Source organism: Schistocerca americana, chromosome 2 (assembly GCF_021461395.2).
Source record: "Schistocerca americana isolate TAMUIC-IGC-003095 chromosome 2, iqSchAmer2.1, whole genome shotgun sequence".
Classification (NCBI taxonomy): Eukaryota; Metazoa; Arthropoda; class Insecta; order Orthoptera; family Acrididae; genus Schistocerca; species Schistocerca americana.
The window spans coordinates 687,276,426-687,297,813 of NC_060120.1; the positions used below are offsets into that span (position 1 = coordinate 687,276,426).

At 39.5% G+C, this 21,388-nt stretch overlaps 1 protein-coding gene across 4 annotated transcripts in view; it reads right to left on the reverse strand.

Annotated features, from left to right (window-relative positions):
• The window catches only part of LOC124592677 (protein timeless), a 396,167-nt gene that overhangs the window by 100,056 nt on the left and 274,723 nt on the right, over window positions 1–21,388 (reverse strand). For all 4 annotated transcript variants that reach the window (XM_047131864.1, XM_047131861.1, XM_047131860.1 and 1 more), the window contains 2 exons: window positions 17,447–17,546; window positions 2,666–2,858 (listed from right to left, as the gene is read on the reverse strand). In XM_047131864.1, coding sequence (XP_046987820.1) covers window positions 2,666–2,858; window positions 17,447–17,546 — 293 coding nt within the window. The remainder of the gene's footprint in view (window positions 1–2,665; window positions 2,859–17,446; window positions 17,547–21,388) is intronic.

The window sequence follows — 21,388 nt, forward strand, 5'->3', positions numbered from 1 at the left end:
TCCACTCACACATAGAATAAGGGAAAAATGACTATCTATATGCCTCCATACAAGCCCGAATTTCTCTCATCTTTGTGGTCCCTATGCAAAATGCACATTGGTGGCAATGGAATCTTTCTGCTGTCATCTTCAAACGACAGATCTCTGAATTTTATCAATAGCATTCCTCAAAAACAATGTAACTTTCACTGCAGGGATTGCCATTTGACTTCCTGAAGCATCTCTGTACAAATGTAACAGCCAATCTATGAACTGCTTTGATGTCTTCCCTTAATCCAACCTGGTGCGGATTCCAAACACTTGAGCAGTACACAAAAATGGGTCACATTAGTGTTCTACACACGCTCTCCTTTACAGATGAAACATACTTCCCTAAAATTCCCCCAACGAACTGAAGTCGAGCATTCACCTTCCTTACTACAATCCTCACATGCTCACTCCATTTCATATTACTAGATATGTAATCAACTGTAATCGCTGTTCAAGCAGCATGCTACTAATGTTGTGTTTGAACATTACAGAATTGTTTTCCCTACTCGTCTGCATTAACTAACATTTTTCTACATTTAGAGCTAGCTGCCATCAATCACATCAACTACAAATTATGTCTATGTCGTCTTGTATCCTTTTATAATCACTCAGCAATGACACCTTCCCCTATACCACAGCATTATCAGCAAACAGCAGCAGACTGTTGCTCATTCTGCCTGTCAGATCATTTATGTATATAGAGAATAATAGTGGTCTTATGACACTTCCCTGGGGCACTATTGATGATACCCTTGTCTCTGGTGATCACTCACCATTGAGGACAATGTACTGGGTTCTATTACTTAAAAAGTCTTTGAGCCATTCAAATATCTAGAAACCTATTCCATATGCTTGTACCTTCATTAACAGTCTGCAGTGAGACACTGTGTCAAATGCTTTTTGTTAATATAGGGATACAAAATCTGTCTGTTTTCCTTTATCCACAGTTCATAGTATATCACACAAGACAAGGGCAAGCTGAGATTTGCATAAGTGATGCTTACTGAAACTATGCTGATTTGTGGACAGAAGCTTTTCCCATATCAAGCAGATTTATTATATTCAAACTGAGAATATGTTGAAAAATTCTGCAGCAAACCAAGATGGTAAAGATATTGGCCTCTAATTTTGTGCTTCCTTTCATTTACCTTTCTTATGCATAGGGGTCGCCTGCACATTTTTCTAGTCGTTCGGAGCTTTTCGCTGGGAGAGAAATTTTTAATAAATGGAAAGTAAGTAAGGGGGCCAATGTCACAGAGTACTCTTTGAAAAACCGAACTGAGATTCCATCAGGACCTGGCAACTTACTTGCTTTCAACTCTTTCAATTACCACGTTACACCAGGTATGCTTAGTACTATGTCCTTCATATGGGAGTCTGTGCAATGATTAAAACTTCAGCTTTCCTTTTGCTATCTTCTATTGTCACATCAGACCAGTCAACACACGACTGGAAAGATGCCTTCAACCCACTTAGTGATTTAAAAAAAAAAAAAATGTTTTATTAACTTAAGTATGTTGTTAAATTAACCTAATTATGTCATGTATTGGAAAATTCGACTCGTTCCACATCATTACGAAATATCGTATTCATGATCCATGGAACTAGTATTAATCTAATCTAATCTAATTTACTGGGAGAGAATTTTCTTAGAGTCTCAGCAAAATCTTTAGCTATGGAAGACGGTGGTAGCACTTGTATGCTTTGTGCATCAGTCTTTTTACGGACACTCAGATCTCTACTATCTTTCACTTCTTGTCATTTGCACATTCTCTTTTGAACTAAGGGTGTAACATCCGTTGCTTTCTCAGCATTTTCCAAATCTCATTGTTAAACTACAGTGGGTCTTTTCCAGCCTTAATCCACTTTCTTGGCACATACTACTCCAGAGTGCAATTTACGATCCATTTCAACTTTGCCCATAACTCCCTTATGTCCATCATACAGGAATAAATGTCAGTTCACTGTCCTGACAGCATACTAACAACTGCATGTGTGCTCTTTCTAGCAAAAATATTCTCCTGGCCTTCTTTGTTGATTTATTGACTTTAGTAAGCATCTCTATTTGGAGACCAAGCCAGAACTGTTTGTAGCTACAAGATTTAAAATATTTCCACTTCATGTGGGCTGTTCAGTTAGTTGCTCAATAAAGTTTGTGGGAAATGAGATCAAAAGTACTTCACAATGCTGATTGTTCATACCCCCTGCAATGAATCCGTAGACATCCCAGTCTATACTCAGTATGCTAAAGTTGCCAACAATTAATACTGCATGATCTGGGTATTTCCACACTATTGAGCATAGAATTTCATTGTATGAAGGGCAGCAAAAGTTCACAACATTTTTATGCAGCTGTGGAGTAGTAGATGTAACACAAAGTGTGATGTGCCAGCTACAAGGCAATGAGGGCCAGAGGCCTCCAGGAAAGAGACTAGCTAAATAAAAAGAGGCAGAAAATGGGGAACAAGAAATGGTAGCAGCTGTAAATAACACTTGTGGTATAATGATGGGTCATTTAATGAATAATGGTAGTCACAGCCCACAAATGGAGGGATTCTGCTCACTGTTAAATTAGAAGTATTTAGAAGTTTCTGTTTTTTTATCTTAATAGAATCAAATACTTTATTTCACTTACTGTTTAATATGTTCTGTCATGGAAGCATTTCCTTTGTATTGTGGGAGCTTAGATGTGCAGTCCAGAAATAGCATCAGAATATGATTACTAACTATAACATCCTGGAGATACTGTTTTGTCTGAAATTTTTGATTGTAACTGCGCAAAAGTAGAATGAATAAATATTTCAGGTCTTCAGTCATTGCAATTTCCACTGTAAAAATAAAAAAAAGTCCTGCATATTAGTTTACTGTTACACACACACAGACACACACACACAACCTAAATAATCACAGTTTAAAATGATTATTTACACAAAGATAACTTTTTTCTTTTTTCTGTATCTATCTATACACAAATACATAACAAACAATTATTATAATGAGCATATTCAACAATGAATCAATGGTGACATAAAAACATGGCATAAAACCAAGCACATTCTGGCAGAAGGTAAGTAACTTAGGAGTAAAGGAGACCACTCACCGAGCAGTAAAAGCATTGAATTGTCAACAGGCACACAAAAAATGAAAACGTTGCTCTCTGCACACTTACCTTGTGTTACCTGGACACACAATGCAGGGATTGCAGTTTGGCAAGTGGACTGAGGTGAGGGGTTGTATCAGCTGGGGTGGGTAGCAGGAGAAAGAGACAGAAAGCAGGAGGAGGGTTTGAGAAGGCATAACTGGTGGCTCAGAGGGAGGCAGCAGGTGTATGGGATAGGAATTCAGGAGGGAGAGGCAGCATGTGCATGGAATAGGATGCAATACACAGAATCCATAGCCAATGTATGGTGTGATGCACTGTGACAATGATGAAAAGGTGTTGACTGGGAGTGGATGACAAAACAGAGGAGAGGAGACTGATGCGTAGATGGAGTGGGTGCAAAGGGCTAGTGAAGATAGAGACTAGGAGGATTATAAGAGAGATGGACGTGTTACAATAACTTTGATCTGCGTAGTTCAGGAAGCTGCTGCTGGAGGAAAGGATCCAGATGTAATAAGTTTTGAAGCAGTCACTGAAGTCAAGTATGTGGTGCTCAGCAATGTGTTCTGTGTGGGGTCAACCCTACTCTTGACCAGTTTGGTGGTGGCCATTGATTCTGGTGGATAGCTGGTTGGTGGTCATGCCCACAAAAAATACTGTGCAGAAATTGCAGCAGAGCTGGTAACGACATGACAGTTTTCACAGGTGGCTCTGCGTCTGATGGGGTAAGAAAAGTCTGTGACATGACTAGAGCGGGATGTATTGGGTGGATGAATTGAGCAGGTCTTGTACCTGGGACTTCCACTTAGATATGACCTCTGTTGCAAGTACTAGGAGGAGGTGTGTGGCATAGGGATGGGCCAGGATGTTGTGTAGGTTGGGTGTGCAGTGGAATACAATTTTAGGTGGGTCACCCAGTTGCTCCAATCCATGGGGATACTGGGTAACTTGTTAGTATGATCCCACTTATTAGTATGACGTTGCACCTCCAGCCTGGATATATGCATTTACTCAGTTGAGGATGGAGCTTAAAGCCATTGTATCCTCTTCTGAGACAATCTGAACCACAAGTGTCCTAACTGGTTCAATAATGGTTCAAATGGCTCTGAGCACTATGGGACTTAACTTCTGTGGCCATCAGTCCCCTAGAACTTGGAACTACTTAAACCTAACTAACTTAAGGACATCACACACATCCATGTCCGAGGCAGGATTCGAACCTGCGACCATAGCGCCTATAACTGCTCGGCCACCCCGTCCGCCCTAACTGGTCCTCGATATCCTGGATAATGACACTGAGAAAGCTGACGTACAAACTAGTGGCACCAATATTCTATTTGGGGACAGATCTGGGGATCTTGTTAGCCATGTGAGTACTTCAACATCAAGCAAACAGTTCATAGAAGTATGTGCCATGCTTCGATGAGCACTGTCCTGTTGAAAAGTGGCACCACAGTAATGTAGCAAAATAGGTAACACATGAGGATGCAGGATGTTCTTGCCATACTGTTGTGCCGTCAAGGGTTCCCTCTGTCACTACCAGCCATGACCTGAAGTCATAACCAGCTCCCAAGATGGCATCGCGGTGTGAGGAATCATTGGATAGGACTTAAGGTCACAGCCAGTAGTGGTTGAGGAAACTCTGGCAGCATATCAACAGGACAATGCTGGCCCACAGAGGTCACGTGTCTATATGAACTCTATCTGTGATGTTGAGGTACTCCTGTGGCCAGTAAGATTGCTAGATCTGTCCTCGTTACAACACATGTGGGACTGTCACAGACAGCAGCTCTGTCCCTGTGCCAGTATCCAGGACAAGTCACAACAGCTGTGCACCAGTATGCCTCAGGAGAAGCATGCCAACTGAATTAGCGGATAAATCCAGGCCAGAAAGAATGTGCCATACTGATAAATGTACTCATAGTGCCAACTTATTTGTAAATTACTCAGTATTGTAATAACTGCAATAACATCACATAGCCTCTCAACCCATAAAGTTTCATTTCATTTCCTCCTCCCCTTCTAGGTACTTCAATTTTTTGGGAGGCAAGCAGAAGAAAATTTGCTACTTTTTGCGTAGTTACAGTGTAATGGATGATTATTCTACTATGAGGTAATGGCAATTAAGTGAGGTATAATTATGATGAAATACAGTGAACTGTTAAAATATAATGAGAATTATTGTAAACTGAAATGATGATGTTCTGATGGGGTTACTTGTGAATAATGTACGAAGGAACAATGATGCTGATGATGATCAACGCAGTGATGATGTATTGTAAGAAGCATGATAAAGAAGTTATATTCAGGGTTTTTGCTGTCTTTAAATTTAGTACAGTATACATTTATAATATCATTAGAAAATGTTGAAAATGGATGAAATGGATTTCTGTGTGATGAAGAAGTAGTAATGCTTGAGTTGCTCTATCACTCTGAACCTTGTAGGAACATATTATTACAGATATTAACACAAGTTCATGAGAAATTGTATCGAAAATTGGAGAAGCAAATTGGAAATCATTACTGCAACAGATGTAGAGAATACTGCTTAAAAATAAGGCAGTGAATCTGTTGCTATTAGCACTGTCCATTAAAACAGCATCATGACTGGGTATTTCAACTTTTACATCTTAGCACTAAGCTGTTTAATTTAAGTATAAATTATGTATGAACTTGCTTACGTCTGAAAAGAATTTCTTCCAGTTCTGTGACCATGTCAATGACACTGAAATTCACATGAATTTACATGTGTTCTAAATATTTACATGGACTTTTGTCATTTTAGTGCTGATATGAGTAATTTCATTCAACATTAGCTCACATCTGTATCTTTCCAGTACCCATGCAGCTACATGACTACATGTTCTTATACAAATCTTGTATACAGAGAATAATTATGAACTTCAAATAAATGATATGCTAGTGTTTCAATATCAGAACATGGTGAATAGTAAACTGTTTAGTGTTAAGTCTTTACTTTTCAAAATACTACTTCTATATTTACAGCCCTGTCAACACTCAAGCATAGCTGTATAACTTGGTTTTTACACTGTTTTTGCTCTGATTATATTAAGTTCTGGCAAAATTATGTACTATTTCTGAAAACATTGACTACAAACTGTACCTGATGCTACACTCCAACATGGAACTAAATAATAAAGCCAGAAGGTGGTAAATGATGAGAGCAGCTAAGAATAAGGACATAGATACAGAAAGGGGAAACCCAGTTGAAACCAAATGTGATGATTATCATAAAACAAAGGCAACTTATTTAAAAAGATATTAAAAGAGTTCATGAAACAGTTCATCATAACTGAAGTAATAAACATTATTATTAAAGCCTAGAGGATCTTCAAAGTGTATTCTGTGAAAAAAGTGTTCCTCAAAAAATAAAAAGTTTTTCCACATATTTCCTTTACAAACAGAAATTATATGAGTTATACTGGTTCTCACTCCTTTATATACACAGTATGGCCAGAAATAGTCTGAAAAGCGTGTGAACGTGTAACAGGGGAGGTTGTGATGAGAAATAATTGTTAAGAAAAAAATTCAACTGTTCCAGAGTTATTTAGCATTGATGTTAGCCGATCAGGTCATCAAGCATGCAAATTCAAGCAGCTTGACAGTGACATTGTCACCAAACTTGTTCTTCATTTGGATTCCTCATACCAAACAAACACAGCTTTTGATCACCTAGCTTAAATTTATCACTTCTGAAATAGTCACATTTTATCTGGTAATGAGCATTTGGACAAGTAGAAACTCACGGACCCATAGAGGACTGTGCATTACTACATTTTAGCATGTGCAAGTGATTCACTTGTGAGGGCAATTACCTGACTGGCTAATTTCAATGTTAAATAACTTGGAAGCAGCACACTTTAATTATTTCTCAATACAACCTCCCCTGCAACATCCTTACAAGCTTTGCAGTGTTTCTGACCACCCTGTGTATCATAATTTCATTGCATCCAAACAATTTTATCACATTCTGCATTCTAATTTACTAATGTTGCTTCATGTTTAGTTGGGCTAAACTAATTTGTAGGAGCACAGATTATTAGAATGTATATTGCCATTTTCAAAGTTTGTGCTAATTATATTTACTGATTAATGAAATTCATTGAGATTAATCATCACACAGAAAACAATTTTTATTAGTCTCCTGAACAACCCAAACACCAACACTTCGCAGGAATGTCTGTAACTGATTATGACCCATGCACAAGTCTGTTCAACCTGTGTCAACTCTTTTTACACATATCCACACATCCTCTTGTTCTGGTCCATGCACACTCTGCCAAAATAGCATCTATAAATTTTATGCGTGATATTCTGGAGAAGTGGGTAATGTACCAGACCAAGACTTCTTCAGTTCAGTACATGATACACATTAATAATGATGCAAGCGTGTGTGTATGAATATGTTTCATAAATACAGTTTAACCTTTCATCATTTGTTGAATGTTGTCACTTGTATGTGAAAACAGGGCGTTTATTTCAATGTTTCTGCAGAATTAAAGTGATATAGAATCAGTGTTTCCAAAGCAACACAATACAGAGTATAGTTTCTGTTTTACAGTATATTTTAACATGTAAGAAAAAGCTAATCAATTTGAAATGTATATTTTTGATCTAAGAAGCATGAAAACAGTATTTGTAATTCTATAATTAGTACAAAAATCAATACTATCAAAATTCATTGTTTCAATATCCATAGTTGGTAGTCTAGTTCCTGCATGATCTGTCAATCAATGCTCTTCTCTCTCCCAACCTGTACACTGCTACCCCTTCCCTTTCCCCACCCCCTCCAGATTTCTGCTTCTGTAACATATGACAGTTGCTTTCCAATGTGTAAGTGTATTTTAGTTGTGCCTGTGTGCAACTTAACATGTCATCTTTATGGTAAATAGCAGTCTATCTTTTCCTAATATCGTTCATAAATTTTAACCGTAAATCAATTTTGTAGACAGTAAAACAATAATATGTAATATTGTATTTGTTATGATTCCATTTATAGTGGGGCATTAATGCCCACTGAGAGAGATGAGAGAGTTGATTTTTGAGTCAGTTTTAGTGTTGAGAGAGTGTTAATGTGTGCAGTCCATTCAAAATTCCAGATTATGTAGATTCACTGAGAAAAGTTGCTTTCAAAAGAGAAAATAGAATGTCAAAATGCATATAAAACAGTCATAATTATTTAACAATGAAAACCATCAATTATTAATAAAGTTATTTAATTGCATAGATAAAAAATCCCCCCCCATGAACCATGGATCTTGCCGTTGGTGGGGAGGCTTGCGTGCCTCAGCGATACAGATAGCCGTACCGTAGGTGCAACCACAACGGAGGGGTATCTGTTGAGAGGCCAGACAAACGTGTGGTTCCTGAAGAGGGGCAGCAGCCTTTTCAGTAGTTGCAAGGGCAACAGTCTGGATGATTGACTGATCTGGCCTTGTAACAATAACCAAAACGGCCTTGCTGTACTGGTACTGCGAACGGCTGAAAGCAAGGGGAAACTACAGCCGTAATTTTTCCCGAGGGCATGCAGCTTTACTGTATGATTACATGATGATGGCGTCCTCTTGGGTAAAATATTCCGGAGGTAAAATAGTCCCCCATTCGGATCTCCGGGCGGGGACTACTCAAGAGGATGTCGTTATCAGCAGAAAGAAAACTGGCGTTCTACGGATCGGAGCGTGAAATGTCAGATCCCTTAATCGGGCAGGTAGGTTAGAAAATTTAAAAAGGGAAATGGATAGGTTGAAGTTAGATATAGTGGGAATTAGTGAAGTTCGGTGGCAGGAGGAACAAGACTTCTGGTCAGGTGACTACAGGGTTATAAACACAAAATCAAATAGGGGTAATGCAGGAGTAGGTTTAATAATGAATAGGAAAATAGGAATGCGGGTAAGCTACTACAAACAGCATAGTGAACGCATTATTGTGGCCAAGATAGATACGAAGCCCACACCTACTACAGTAGTACAAGTTTATATGCCAACTAGCTCTGCAGATGACGAAGAAATTGAAGAAATGTATGATGAAATAAAAGAAATTATTCAGATTGTGAAGGGAGACGAAAATTTAATAGTCATGGGTGACTGGAATTCGAGTGTAGGAAAAGGGAGAGAAGGAAACATAGTAGGTGAATATGGATTGGGGGACAGAAATGAAAGAGGAAGCCGCCTGGTAGAATTTTGCACAGAGCACAACATAATCATAGCTAACACTTGGTTTAAGAATCATGAAAGAAGGTTGTATACATGGAAGAACCCTGGAGATACTAAAAGGTATCAGATAGATTATATAATGGTAAGACAGAGATTTAGGAACCAGGTTTTAAATTGTAAGACATTTCCAGGGGCAGATGTGGACTCTGACCACAATCTATTGGTTATGACCTGTAGATTAAAACTGAAGAAACATCAAAAAGGTGGGAATTTAAGGAGATGGGACCTGGATAAACTAAAAGAACCAGAGGTTGTACAGAGATTCAGGGTGAGCATAAGGGAGCAATTGACAGGAATGGGGGAAATAAATACAGTAGAAGAAGAATGGGTAGCTTTGAGGGATGAAGTAGTGAAGGCAGCAGAGGATCAAGTAGGTAAAAAGACGAGGGCTAGTAGAAATCCTTGGGTAACAGAAGAAATATTGAATTTAATTGATGAAAGGAGAAAATATAAAAATGCAGTAAGTGAAACAGGCAAAAAGGAATACAAACGTCTCAAAAATGAGATCGACAGGAAGTGCAAAATGGCTAAGCAGGGATGGCTAGAGGACAAATGTAAGGATGTAGAGGCCTATCTCACTAGGGGTAAGATAGATACCGCCTACAGGAAAATTAAAGAGACCTTTGGAGATAAGAGAACGACTTGTATGAATATCAAGAGCTCAGATGGAAACCCAGTTCTAAGCAAAGAAGGGAAAGCAGAAAGGTGGAAGGAGTATATATAGGGTCTATACAAGGGCGATGTACTTGAGGACAATATTAAGCCGGCCGCGGTGGTCTAGCGGTTCTAGGCGGTCAGTCCGGAACCGCACGACTGCTACGGTCGCAGATTCGAATCCTGCCTCGGGCATGGATGTGTGTCATGTCCTTAGGTTAGTTAGGTTTAAGTAGTTCTAAGTTCTAGGGGACTGATGACCACCGATGTTAAGTCCCATAGTGCTCAGAACCCTTTGAAACCCTTGACAATATTATGGAAATGGAAGAGGATGTAGATGAAGATGAAATGGGAGATATGATACTGCGTGAAGAGTTTGACAGAGCACTGAAAGACCTGAGTCGAAACAAGGCCCCCGGAGTAGACAATATTCCATTGGAACTACTGACGGCCGTGGGAGAGCCAGTCCTGACAAAACTCTACCATCTGGTGAGCAAGATGTATGAAACAGGCGAAATACCCTCAGACTTCAAGAAGAATATAATAATTCCAATCCCAAGGAAAGCAGGTGTTGACAGATGTGAAAATTACCGAACTATCAGCTTAATAAGTCACAGCTGCAAAATACTAACACGAATTCTTTACAGACGAATGGAAAAACTAGTAGAAGCCAACCTCGGGGAAGATCAGTTTGGATTCCGTAGAAACACTGGAACACGTGAGCCAATACTGACCTTACGACTTATCTTAGAAGAAAGATTAAGGAAAGGCATACCTATGTTTCTAGCATTTGTAGACTTAGAGAAAGCTTTTGACAATGTTTACTGGAATACTCTCTTTCAAATTCTAAAGGTGGCAGGGGTAAAATACAGGGAGCGAAAGGCTATTTACAATTTGTACAGAAACCAGATGGCAGTTATAAGAGTCGAGGGACATGAAAGGGAAGCAGTGGTTGGGAAGGGAGTAAGACAGGGTTGTAGCCTCTCCCCGATGTTGTTCAATCTGTATATTGAGCAAGCAGTAAAGGAAACAAAAGAAAAATTCGGAGTAGGTATTAAAATTCATGGAGAAGAAATAAAAACTTTGAGGTTCGCCGATGACATTGTAATTCTGTCAGAGACAGCAAAGGACTTGGAAGAGCAGTTGAATGGAATGGACAGTGTCTTGAAAGGAGGATATAAGATGAACATCAACAAAACCAAAACAAGGATAATGGAATGTAGTCTAATTAAGTCGGGTGATGCTGAGGGAATTAGATTAGGAAATGAGGCACTTAAAGTAGTAAAGGAGTTTTGCTATTTGGGGAGCAAAATAACTCATGATGGTCGAAGTAGAGAGGATATAAAATGTAGGCTGGCAATGGCAAGGAAAGCGTTTCTGAAGAAGAGAAATTTGTTAACATCGAGTATAGATTTAAGTGTCAGGAAGTCATTTCTGAAAGTATTTGTATGGAGTGTAGCCATGTATGGAAGTGAAACATGGACGATAAATAGTTTGGACAAGAAGAGAATAGAAGCTTTCGAAATGTGGTGCTACAGAAGAATGCTGAAGATTAGATGGGTAGATCACATAACTAATGAGGAAGTATTGAATAGGATTGGGGAGAAGAGAAGTTTGTGGCACAACTTGACCAGAAGAAGGGATCGGTTGGTAGGACATGTTCTGAGGCATCAAGGGATCACCAATTTAGTATTGGAGGGCAGCATGGAGGGTAAAAATCGTAGAGGGAGACCAAGAGATGAATACACTAAGCAGATTCAGAAGGATGTAGGTTGCAGTAGGTACTGGGAGATGAAAAAGCTTGCACAGGATAGAGTAGCATGGAGAGCTGCATCAAACCAGTCTCAGGACTGAAGACCACAACAACAACAGATAAAAAATCTATTCCCCAAGTGGCAGTAGAACACACACATAGAAAAGGCTGTTGTGATTGGCAAGCTTTTGGAGCCAGTGGCTCCTTCTTCAGGCAGAACGGTTGAAGGGGGAGGAAGAAGGGTGAAGGAAAAAGACTGGAGAGGCCTAAGAAAAGGGGTAGATATTGGCAAAGTCACTCAGAACCGGTAAGTCTCCCCTGACCCACAGTTCTGGGTGACTTTCCCAAAATCTACTCCTTTACCTAGACCTCCCCAGTTCTTTACTTCACCCTTCTTGCTTCCCCTTCAACCCTTTCCTTTACCTAGACCTCCCCAGTTCTTTACTTCACCCTTCTTGCTTCCCCTTCAACCCTTCTGCTTGAAGAGAGAGCCACTGGCTCTGAAAGCTTGCCAATCACAACAGCCTTTTTTATGTGAGTGTTCTGACACCACTTGGAGAGTAGATTTTTTACCCATCCAATCAAATAGTCTTAATTATTTTGTGAAGTGCACTAACTAGGTCCCACATGCATCAGTATCCATGTTAGCTTTCTCCAGCAAACAATTACTGACAACTCTTTATCGACATGAAGACCAAGAGTTAAGTATCTGAAATATAGCCACCTGACACAAAAGATTTGCTGTTTATAATATGCTTCAAGAAGCTGCAGAAGTAAAATACAAATGGTTAAAGATTTTTATGCCTGAATACCTCACTCCTTCCTGTGCCATATTAGAACTTAGTGGATAGAATAAATTATGTCTCCTTCTAGTATTATATTTATGTGTTCACAGTGTAATTAACTGTTGGCAACAACCTTCATAAGATTGGAAATGAGATGTGAGGTTGTTGTCAATATGTTCAATTGTTTACAGAGCTGTCCACAAGATGTTCTCAAGTAGACACCACATATTATTATTATCACACACTTCTCTGTACCAAACATGGTTGGTTTGTTTGTTTGTTTGTTTTTTTTTTTTTTTTTTTTTTTGTTTTTTTTTTTTTTTTTTCAATTAAGCGGTAGTCCACTGTATGATCCCATTAGACATTAAAGTAAATCAACATTTTTACATTTGTAACTCCAAACTCTGATATTATCAGTTATATGATAGTTCCAGGGCAAAGATGTTTAAGAAAATCGTAACATGTGACTTTCATTTCAGATTCTTATCAATACAAACACTTACGCATGTAGAATATTGTGTGTCCTTTCTTGATTTGCCCTTATGCATCATTTCTAATGGTAGGGTCAGGCCTAGTTCAGTACTGAATTGCATGAATTGTGCTTTATCTAAATTTAGTGACAGTACATTTGCAGAGAAAAAGTTATGACAGTCTGCTGGCAAATGGCACACACTGGGTTCTCTACAGGCCAACTAAGCTGCTAGTCACTTTGCTCATTTTCTCTCATTGCTCCAGTACCTAATAACCAATAAAGAAAGGAGGGAACAGGATAAGAGCTGAGAAGGGAAAAGACAGGTGGATGCATTTGCAGAGGATGGCACACAACAAGGGTGAGAAGACATGAACAGGGAGGAGGTGATGGAACAGAGGCAGTGGAAACTGTTAGGTGGAAGGTGTGGAGACAATAGGCTACTGTAGGTTGAGGCTGGGATAATTTTGGGAGCCACAAATGTTTTGTAAGGATAAATCCCATCTGTGCAATTCAGAAAAGCCGGTGTTGGACAGGAGGATCCAGATGGCATGGGTTGTGAAACAGCCATTGAAATCAAGCATGTTACGTTCAGTCACATGTTGTGGCACAGGGTGGTCAAACATGCTCTTGGCCACAGTTTGGTGGTGGCCATTCATCCTGGTGGACAGCTGGTTAGTCACAACACCAACATAAAAAGTAGTGCAATGATTACTGGAGAGCTGGTATATGACATGGCTACTTTCACAGGTGACTCAATCTCTGATGAGATAGGATAAGCCTTTGACAGGACTTGAGTGGGAAGTGCTGGGTGGGTGGGCAGGTCTTGCACCTAGGTCTATCCCTGTGAGAATGGGTTGGGACTGGGAGTGGCATAGGGGTGGACTGGGATGTTGTGGAGGTTGGGTGGGTGACAGAACACCACTTTAGTAGGGGTGGGAAAGATTTTGGGTAGGATGTCCCTTATTTCAGGGCATAATGATAGGAAATCAAACCCCTGGTGAAGGATGTGGTTCAATTATTCCATTCCAGGGAAGTATTGGATGACAAAGGGGGCACTCATTTGTAGTTCGTTCTTGGGGGATTTGGGGTGTGTGGGGAAATGACAAATTTGTGGACTAGGTATGGAGGACAGTATCTGTCTGAGAAGACACTGGTGAGACCTTCAGCATACTGGGCAAGGAAGTTCTTGTCACTGCAGATATGCCATTCCTTGGTGGCCAACCCGTTTGGGAGGGATTTTTTGATGTGGAAGGGATGGCAGATGTCGAAATGCAGGTATTGTTGGTGGTTGGTGGGTATAATGAGGACAGAGGTGTGGATGGAGCAATCAGAGAGGAGGTGGTCCTTCTTGGACATTGACCTCCCTGTGGAAGACCCTGGTGGAAGATATGCCCAATCAACCCTCCCAATACTTCCTATTCCTGTCCTTTCACAGGTTTATCCTATCCCATCAGAGGTCAGGCCACATCTGAAGCCAAGCTATGTCATATACCAGCTCTGTTGCAATCATTGCACTGCATTTTATATTGGTATTATGACCAATCAGCTGTCCACCATGATGCACGACCATCACTAAAAAGCAGCCAAGAGCATGATACACCACCCTTTGGCATAATAAGCAACTGAACATAAAATGCTTGATTTCAATGGCTGTTTCAGATGGAAGTTATCCTTACAACACATTCCCTGCCCCCAAAACTATTCTGTCTGGCCTCAACCTACAGTAATGTACTGTCGCCACACCCTCCATCCAACAGTTTCCACCCCCTCTGTCTTATCACCTCCTCCTTATTCACATCTCCTCTCCCACGCCGTGTGCTGCTCTCTATCAACACATCCCCCCATCTTTCCCCTTCCTTGCTCCTCTCCTTTGCACCTGCCCCCCCTTACCCCCAACCTCACTGCTCACCTCCCAGCTACAGCACCTGACAGTCTTCTCATGCCTCCATATAGTCCCTGCACACTCCACAAGAAAGCACTCTTCTCTCCCTCCACCAATACCCCATTATCCCACCTCTTCCCTGTCCCACTCCTGACTGCCATGCAGTGTGACAGTTGCATTCCAGTCCGAGCTGCCATACATTGCAGTGATGTGTGCTTGCTTGTGTGTGAATACGCATATGTGTGAGTTTTCTTTTCTGAAGAAGGCTTTGTTGGCTGAGAGCTAAACGTGTAATAGTCTTTTTGTTGTATGTGTCTGAAGCTCAGTGTGTTATCTTTATGGTGAGTAGCATTCTATCTTTTTCCTTATACTGCAGACCTAAAAAGTATTTTCTCCATTAGCCCCTAATGGCAGCATAAGGCCATTAAATTACTGCAGGAAGTGGTGAAACCAGGAAAACCTTCCAATGAATATGAAATGCTTACTAATAACAAATGACAGACATCCACACAACTACTTAGTGGATGTTAAATAAAGATATAGACAAAGTTTTAACTAGTGATTAACATGCAACAAAATAATCATACTAACTGATGACAATTTTACGTGTAATTACGCCATGTTAGGTTGATCTGTATTATAACATATTATGTGCATCCAGAGGCATGGAACATATATACTTAAATAAAACACATGGTGACAGCGTTTACGGGTTATGTCTGGAGGCCAATAAATGAATAACAAAAGTTCATCATTTATAACCTGGGTTAACAATATTATATTGGTATAAAACAACACACTGTGGAACATGGAAAAAACTTAAGTTCATCATATTCACTATTAGAAATAATCTCTACAAGAATATTTGTTTTTAAGAAAAGAAATCATTTATATCTCATTACTTCACAGACATGCTGTCATAGAATAAAAGGTACAACAGCATGCCATCTCATTAAATCTAAGTTTTAAATGATAGATTTTAAAGTTGGAAGTTGATAGTCAATACTTGACTTTAATCATGTCTTGTGCTGCATTACACTGACTTACCTAATACGATTGTAAAATGACGCATGGGTTAATACACAACTCATCAATTAACTAAGCCATTGGTACATAGCACATCTTGAGGTTGAGGAAGTTTTTCTTGTGATCTGTACCACCCACATAGTCTACATGGTTAAACTAGGAACTTTCTCCTTGTGATACACAATATTCCAATTTTGTGCAATTGGTAGTCATTGAAGCCTGATCTCAATTTAAAGTAATAGAGAACTAGCAGTTTTGATTGGCCTCATCTTGGTGGGATCTCTAGGTTTGCCAAACATGTTCCTGGTCATGACCAGCCAAATTCCCCAAGGTTTTTGATATTTGGCATGATCCACGTGGGCACATTATGCTTATCAAATTCTATGAAGGTGGCCACCCCTCCCTCCAATCCCCCACAATCCATCAGACACTTTACAATTAATTCTTGTCATGAAACTTCCTGGCAGATTAAAACTGTGTGTCGAACCGATACTCGAACTCGGGACCTTTGCCTTTCGCGTGCAAGTGCTCTCCCATCTGAGCTACCCTAGTACGACTCACACCCCGACCTCACAGCTTTACTCCCACCAGTACCTTATCTCCTACTTGCCAAACTTCACAGAAGCTCTCCTGCGAACCTGCAGAACTAGCACTCCTGAAAGAAATGATATGTGGGGATATGGCTTAGCCACAGCCTGGGGGATGTTTTCAGAATTAGATTTTCACTCTGCAGATGGGTGTGCGCTAATATGAAACTTCCTGGCAGATTAAAACTGTGTGCCGGACCGAGACTCGAACTTGGGACCTTTGCCTTTTGCGGGCAAGTGTTCTACTATCTGAGCTACCCAAGCACGGCTCACGCCCCATCCTCACAGCTTTACTTCCGCCAGTACCTCATCTCCTACTTTCGCAGGAGAGCTTCTGTGAAGTTCGGAAGTAGGAGACGAGGTACTGGCAGAAGTAAAGCTGTGAGGATGGGGCGTGAGTCATACTTTGGTAGCTCAGATGGTAGAGCACTTGCCAATGAAAGGCAAAGGTCCCAAGTTAGAATCTCGGTCCGACACACAGTTTTAATCTGCTAGGAAGTTTCATATCAGCGCACACTCCGCTGCAGAGTGAAAATCTCATTCTGAACTCTTGTCATTCCCTCCCAATGCAAGATACAAGAGCAATTTAACTCACAACACTGGTCCATAATGTACGCTGAACTGGGTGACATTACCTGTACAACTTTGTTTGACAAGTCAATAATAAAAATTCTCACTATCTATTAATCTGAAGTGGCTATTTTCATTTCATACGCAGAAAGTCTCCTCAATTTAGTGACCTTAATCTCAGACAAGGCATTCAACACAGAGAAAATATCACATACAGAAAAAAAATGGACTTGGCAGCCCATATGAATTTTCCATGCTTTTCATATATTGGTAATTTTTCCAAGTTATATACTTATTTTTAAATAGGATTTTTATAAATAAACCCATGGGATATGGATATGAGTAACTACTTACACTGCAATTGCAGAAGATAGTCCCTGTCCTCAGGGCTTAAATGTGATATTTTTTTGTATGTTTCCAAAGCTTGAATAAATTCACGAATTGCAGTCACCACCTGTCGGAGGACAAAAATGCTGAATTTATTAGATGTTTTTTGCACACTATCTATGAGAACATACAAAACAACTGTACATATTTAAACACAATACAGATTTCAATTACAGGAGTTATTAAACCATCATCAGTGCGAAAAAGGTCACTACTACTACTACTGTTACTGCTACTAATAATAATTCATGAATTGGAGAGGATTGAAAAACTATTATAAAAATAAAACATTAAACTTTAAAAGATAATTATGAGAAAAAGTAAGAATACAGAAACTGTATTGTCAGAAGAAAGAAAAAATGATAATGTGGGAAAAGGCAAGACAATACTGCAAAAGTGGGAAATAACACAAAGAAGAGGAACAGAAACTGTAGATTAATATGATTGGGGGCAGGAATGACAATGATCACTTAGGCTTTCAGCCAAGGGGCCATTTGGCCTGTCCATGCACAGGCTGATGTTACTGAGGTGGTGCCAGGTGTCTGGCAACCAGAGAGGCTAGTGTCCCTCCACACAGCTATAACCTCGGTTTGGTTTTTTGAAACCAATGGTCACTGGATCTTCTGCAGTTTCAGGAATAACATTTTGATGAATTTATGAATTAACTACTAACAGAATCCAGAAATTTCCACCACTTGACAGTCCTGTGCTCAAGCAAGCTATTTGTGTTTGATCATCATGTTCAGTTTAAATGATTTGGGAAGCAAAAGACGATCTAAGTCAGGGGTGGGTAGAAGATTACTTGGAACCAATGTCTGTATGATGCAAGTGTAATGTTTTAATCAATGCATAATCTTACATAATATTTAATTTACAGGCATACTAAAATTATCCAGCATGTCCTTTACTTCATCCTTTGCTAAAAGTTTTACAAAATGAGAACAGGAATGCCTGAATAAAGTATAGGACTGGTGATCTGTCAAGCTATCACATTTTGCATGATGTCCTCTCTTGGCTCAAATCATGCTCCTTTCAGAGGCCTTTTCAGCTAGGGAAATAGCCGAAAGTCACACAGAGTTGGAGTCCTTTTTGCATTGTCTTGCATTTCTTCTGCTATTTCCAGGCAGAGTTGCTTGCTCTCCATTATCAGCAGCAACCGTATGAATTTTGCAGACATTACACTAATGCACAAATCTCTGATCAAACCGAATGTACCAATCCAATAGTTGCTCCTCCATTGTTTGTAGGTTCTTGCACTGTGGTACAATAGCCTTCCATAACCAAAGTATGCACTAGCTTAATGATATTGTCATACAGGCTTGCTGGGGGTCTGCCTGTACACAGTTCACCGTCAAGTGACATGTGGCCATTTTTGAAGTGGATGTGCCACTCCTTTCTCCATGAGTTACTCATAGCTTCATCTCCAAAACCCTTTTGAAATCTTGTGAATGTTTTCCACTTGGATATCCCTAAGCTTGTGCAAAAATTATATGCAATATTGCTGCTCAGTTTGTTCTGTCATTTTACAGCTTACTAGAATCTGATGAGTGCTCATTACACGTCCTCACTCAAAGGAAGATAGCCAGCAACTGACACTTTCTGTTAGCAGGAAAAACTTCACGGCTTTGTGTGAATTTCCTGCACCATATCTCCACAAAAGAAAGTCTCCAGTGCTTCATTTATGTGGGAAAGAAGAAGGTTTGAAAGTTTTTGTATGCTCCTATAATATATCATGAAAGGCATGTGGTAAGCAAATATATTAATACCCCATTATCAGAGACTGTTTTAAGGAGAGGTGCTGAATGTTTCAAACAGAACATCAACAATCTCTTACAGGACATACGGGAGCAAGATTCAAGAAACTGGCTAAGCCTATGCAAGACACTTTAAATATCAGTTCTGAAATTAAGGCAGCCTCCAAGTACGTACAAAAATAGATGGTGGAATACAATGTGTGATAAAGTGATAGAGGGCTGACCCAAAGTGTGGACTCGGTTAAACAGACATTGAACAACTGATTGATGGGAATCTCTCCAGAAGACTCAGAAAATTGCCTCTCCAGAATAATCTACAAAGGAAAATGAGCTGCTGCCTCCTTCTTAAAGCCCTCTTAGTCAGTGCCTCTGTTATGTTAGTGGTTAATTTCTATTTGACCTCTCCACCTCTGATTTGGTTTACTTATTGATCTCTTTGCTACTGGTCAATAGTTCAGCATTATTTTAAGAATTTTTTTTTCATGAGCTTATGACAAAAAGAAAGCTCATAGATATAGAACAAGACTACTTCAAAAACAACACCAACACCATGAATTTGAGAAGACCTTTAAGGAGAGTCTGTCTGGTTACGAGACATAAATACTACATTTCCATTGAGCAGACAGATAATGAGAGATGAACGCCAAAGAAAATTGAATGATACTGGTTAACTACTTCTAAGTCTTGCTCAACTATGATATGTCATAATAAAGACTGCCCTTCAGAAAGCCGATGCCAAATTTGAATTCAAAATCTACAACAATATAGGAATCATTAGTTATCATCACAGCACTTAAAAACTACTAAGCATCTGGTGAACACAGCATTATTACTGAGATATGGAAGATAGCAAGAGAGGAACTCCTAAAAATAATACATACATGTTTAACAGAGAACTGGTACACTGAAATGATTGCAGTGGACTTGAAATGTGCATTTATACATCCACCTGATAATAAAAGTGATAAGGCAGATCTGAATGACTACAGAGGCTTATCTATTTTGCTGGTCACATACAAAATTCTTTCTAAAGCTCATCTAAACCATTTGGAACAATAGACTGACACCTGACTGACGTCTACCAAGTAGGATTATGGAAGAACAAATACAGAACTTGAAGAAGATGTTAAGTTTCTCACAAATGTAGCAGCACAACTGTGACCTTCATAGACTTCAAGAAGGCATACGACTCTGCCAATAGACAGTGATTTTGGCAGTCTAGAATGCTATGAGTGGACAGGAAGGGTGAACTCTTTGCAAATACCAACTCAAAAGTAAAATTGCTTGGTGAAATCTTTTGACAAATGTATAAGTGTTCCATTTTTTGTTAAACTCCGTTCTGCATTAAGTTATAAGAGAATGGGAAAAGATGTCAAAGGCATAAACATCAGAAGGTCTATGTGTAAAATCAATGTTAAAAGCTTTGCCTTCAAGCAGTCATCAATAAGACTGAAGAGGAAACTAAATATGCCACAGAAATGCTACATAACATAATGGAAAAGGCAGGGATCCAGATATCTCATGAGAATACCTATTACATAGAGAAATGGCATTAATGCACCTGGGAAGTTCTACTAAAGATGAAATATTAAGTGATTTTACAGGTATCCTCTCAAACAGCATAAGAGCTCATATTATCATCAGCATTGGACAGTAACAAAAACTTAGAAAGAGCTGTAAAACAAACTTACAAAGATCTGTAAAACTGCAAAAGGCATTCTGAATCATGCAAAATTACTACAGCCAAAAAATTATACTGCTCAATGGAAAATTCTGACATACAAGACAGTTCTTTTACCAGAAGTACTAAACCTATCAGGGACCACTGCTGTTGAACTTGCAGAAATTGAAAAATGTGAGTGAAAAATTTTTAGGAAAATATATGCCCCCCCCCCCCCCCCCCCCCCCGAAGAAAACATACACTGTACTGAAAAAAGTCATGAGATATCGATATACACAAGGTATAAAAGGGCAGCGCATTGGTGGAGCTCTAATTTGTGCTTGGGTGGCCATGTGAAAAGGTTTCTGGCATGATTGGAATTAACAGACTCTGAACGTGGAATGATAGTTGGAGCTAGATGCATTGGACAGTCCATTTCAGAAATTGTTAGGGAATCTAATATTCCAAGATCCACAGTGTCAAGGGTGTGCAGAG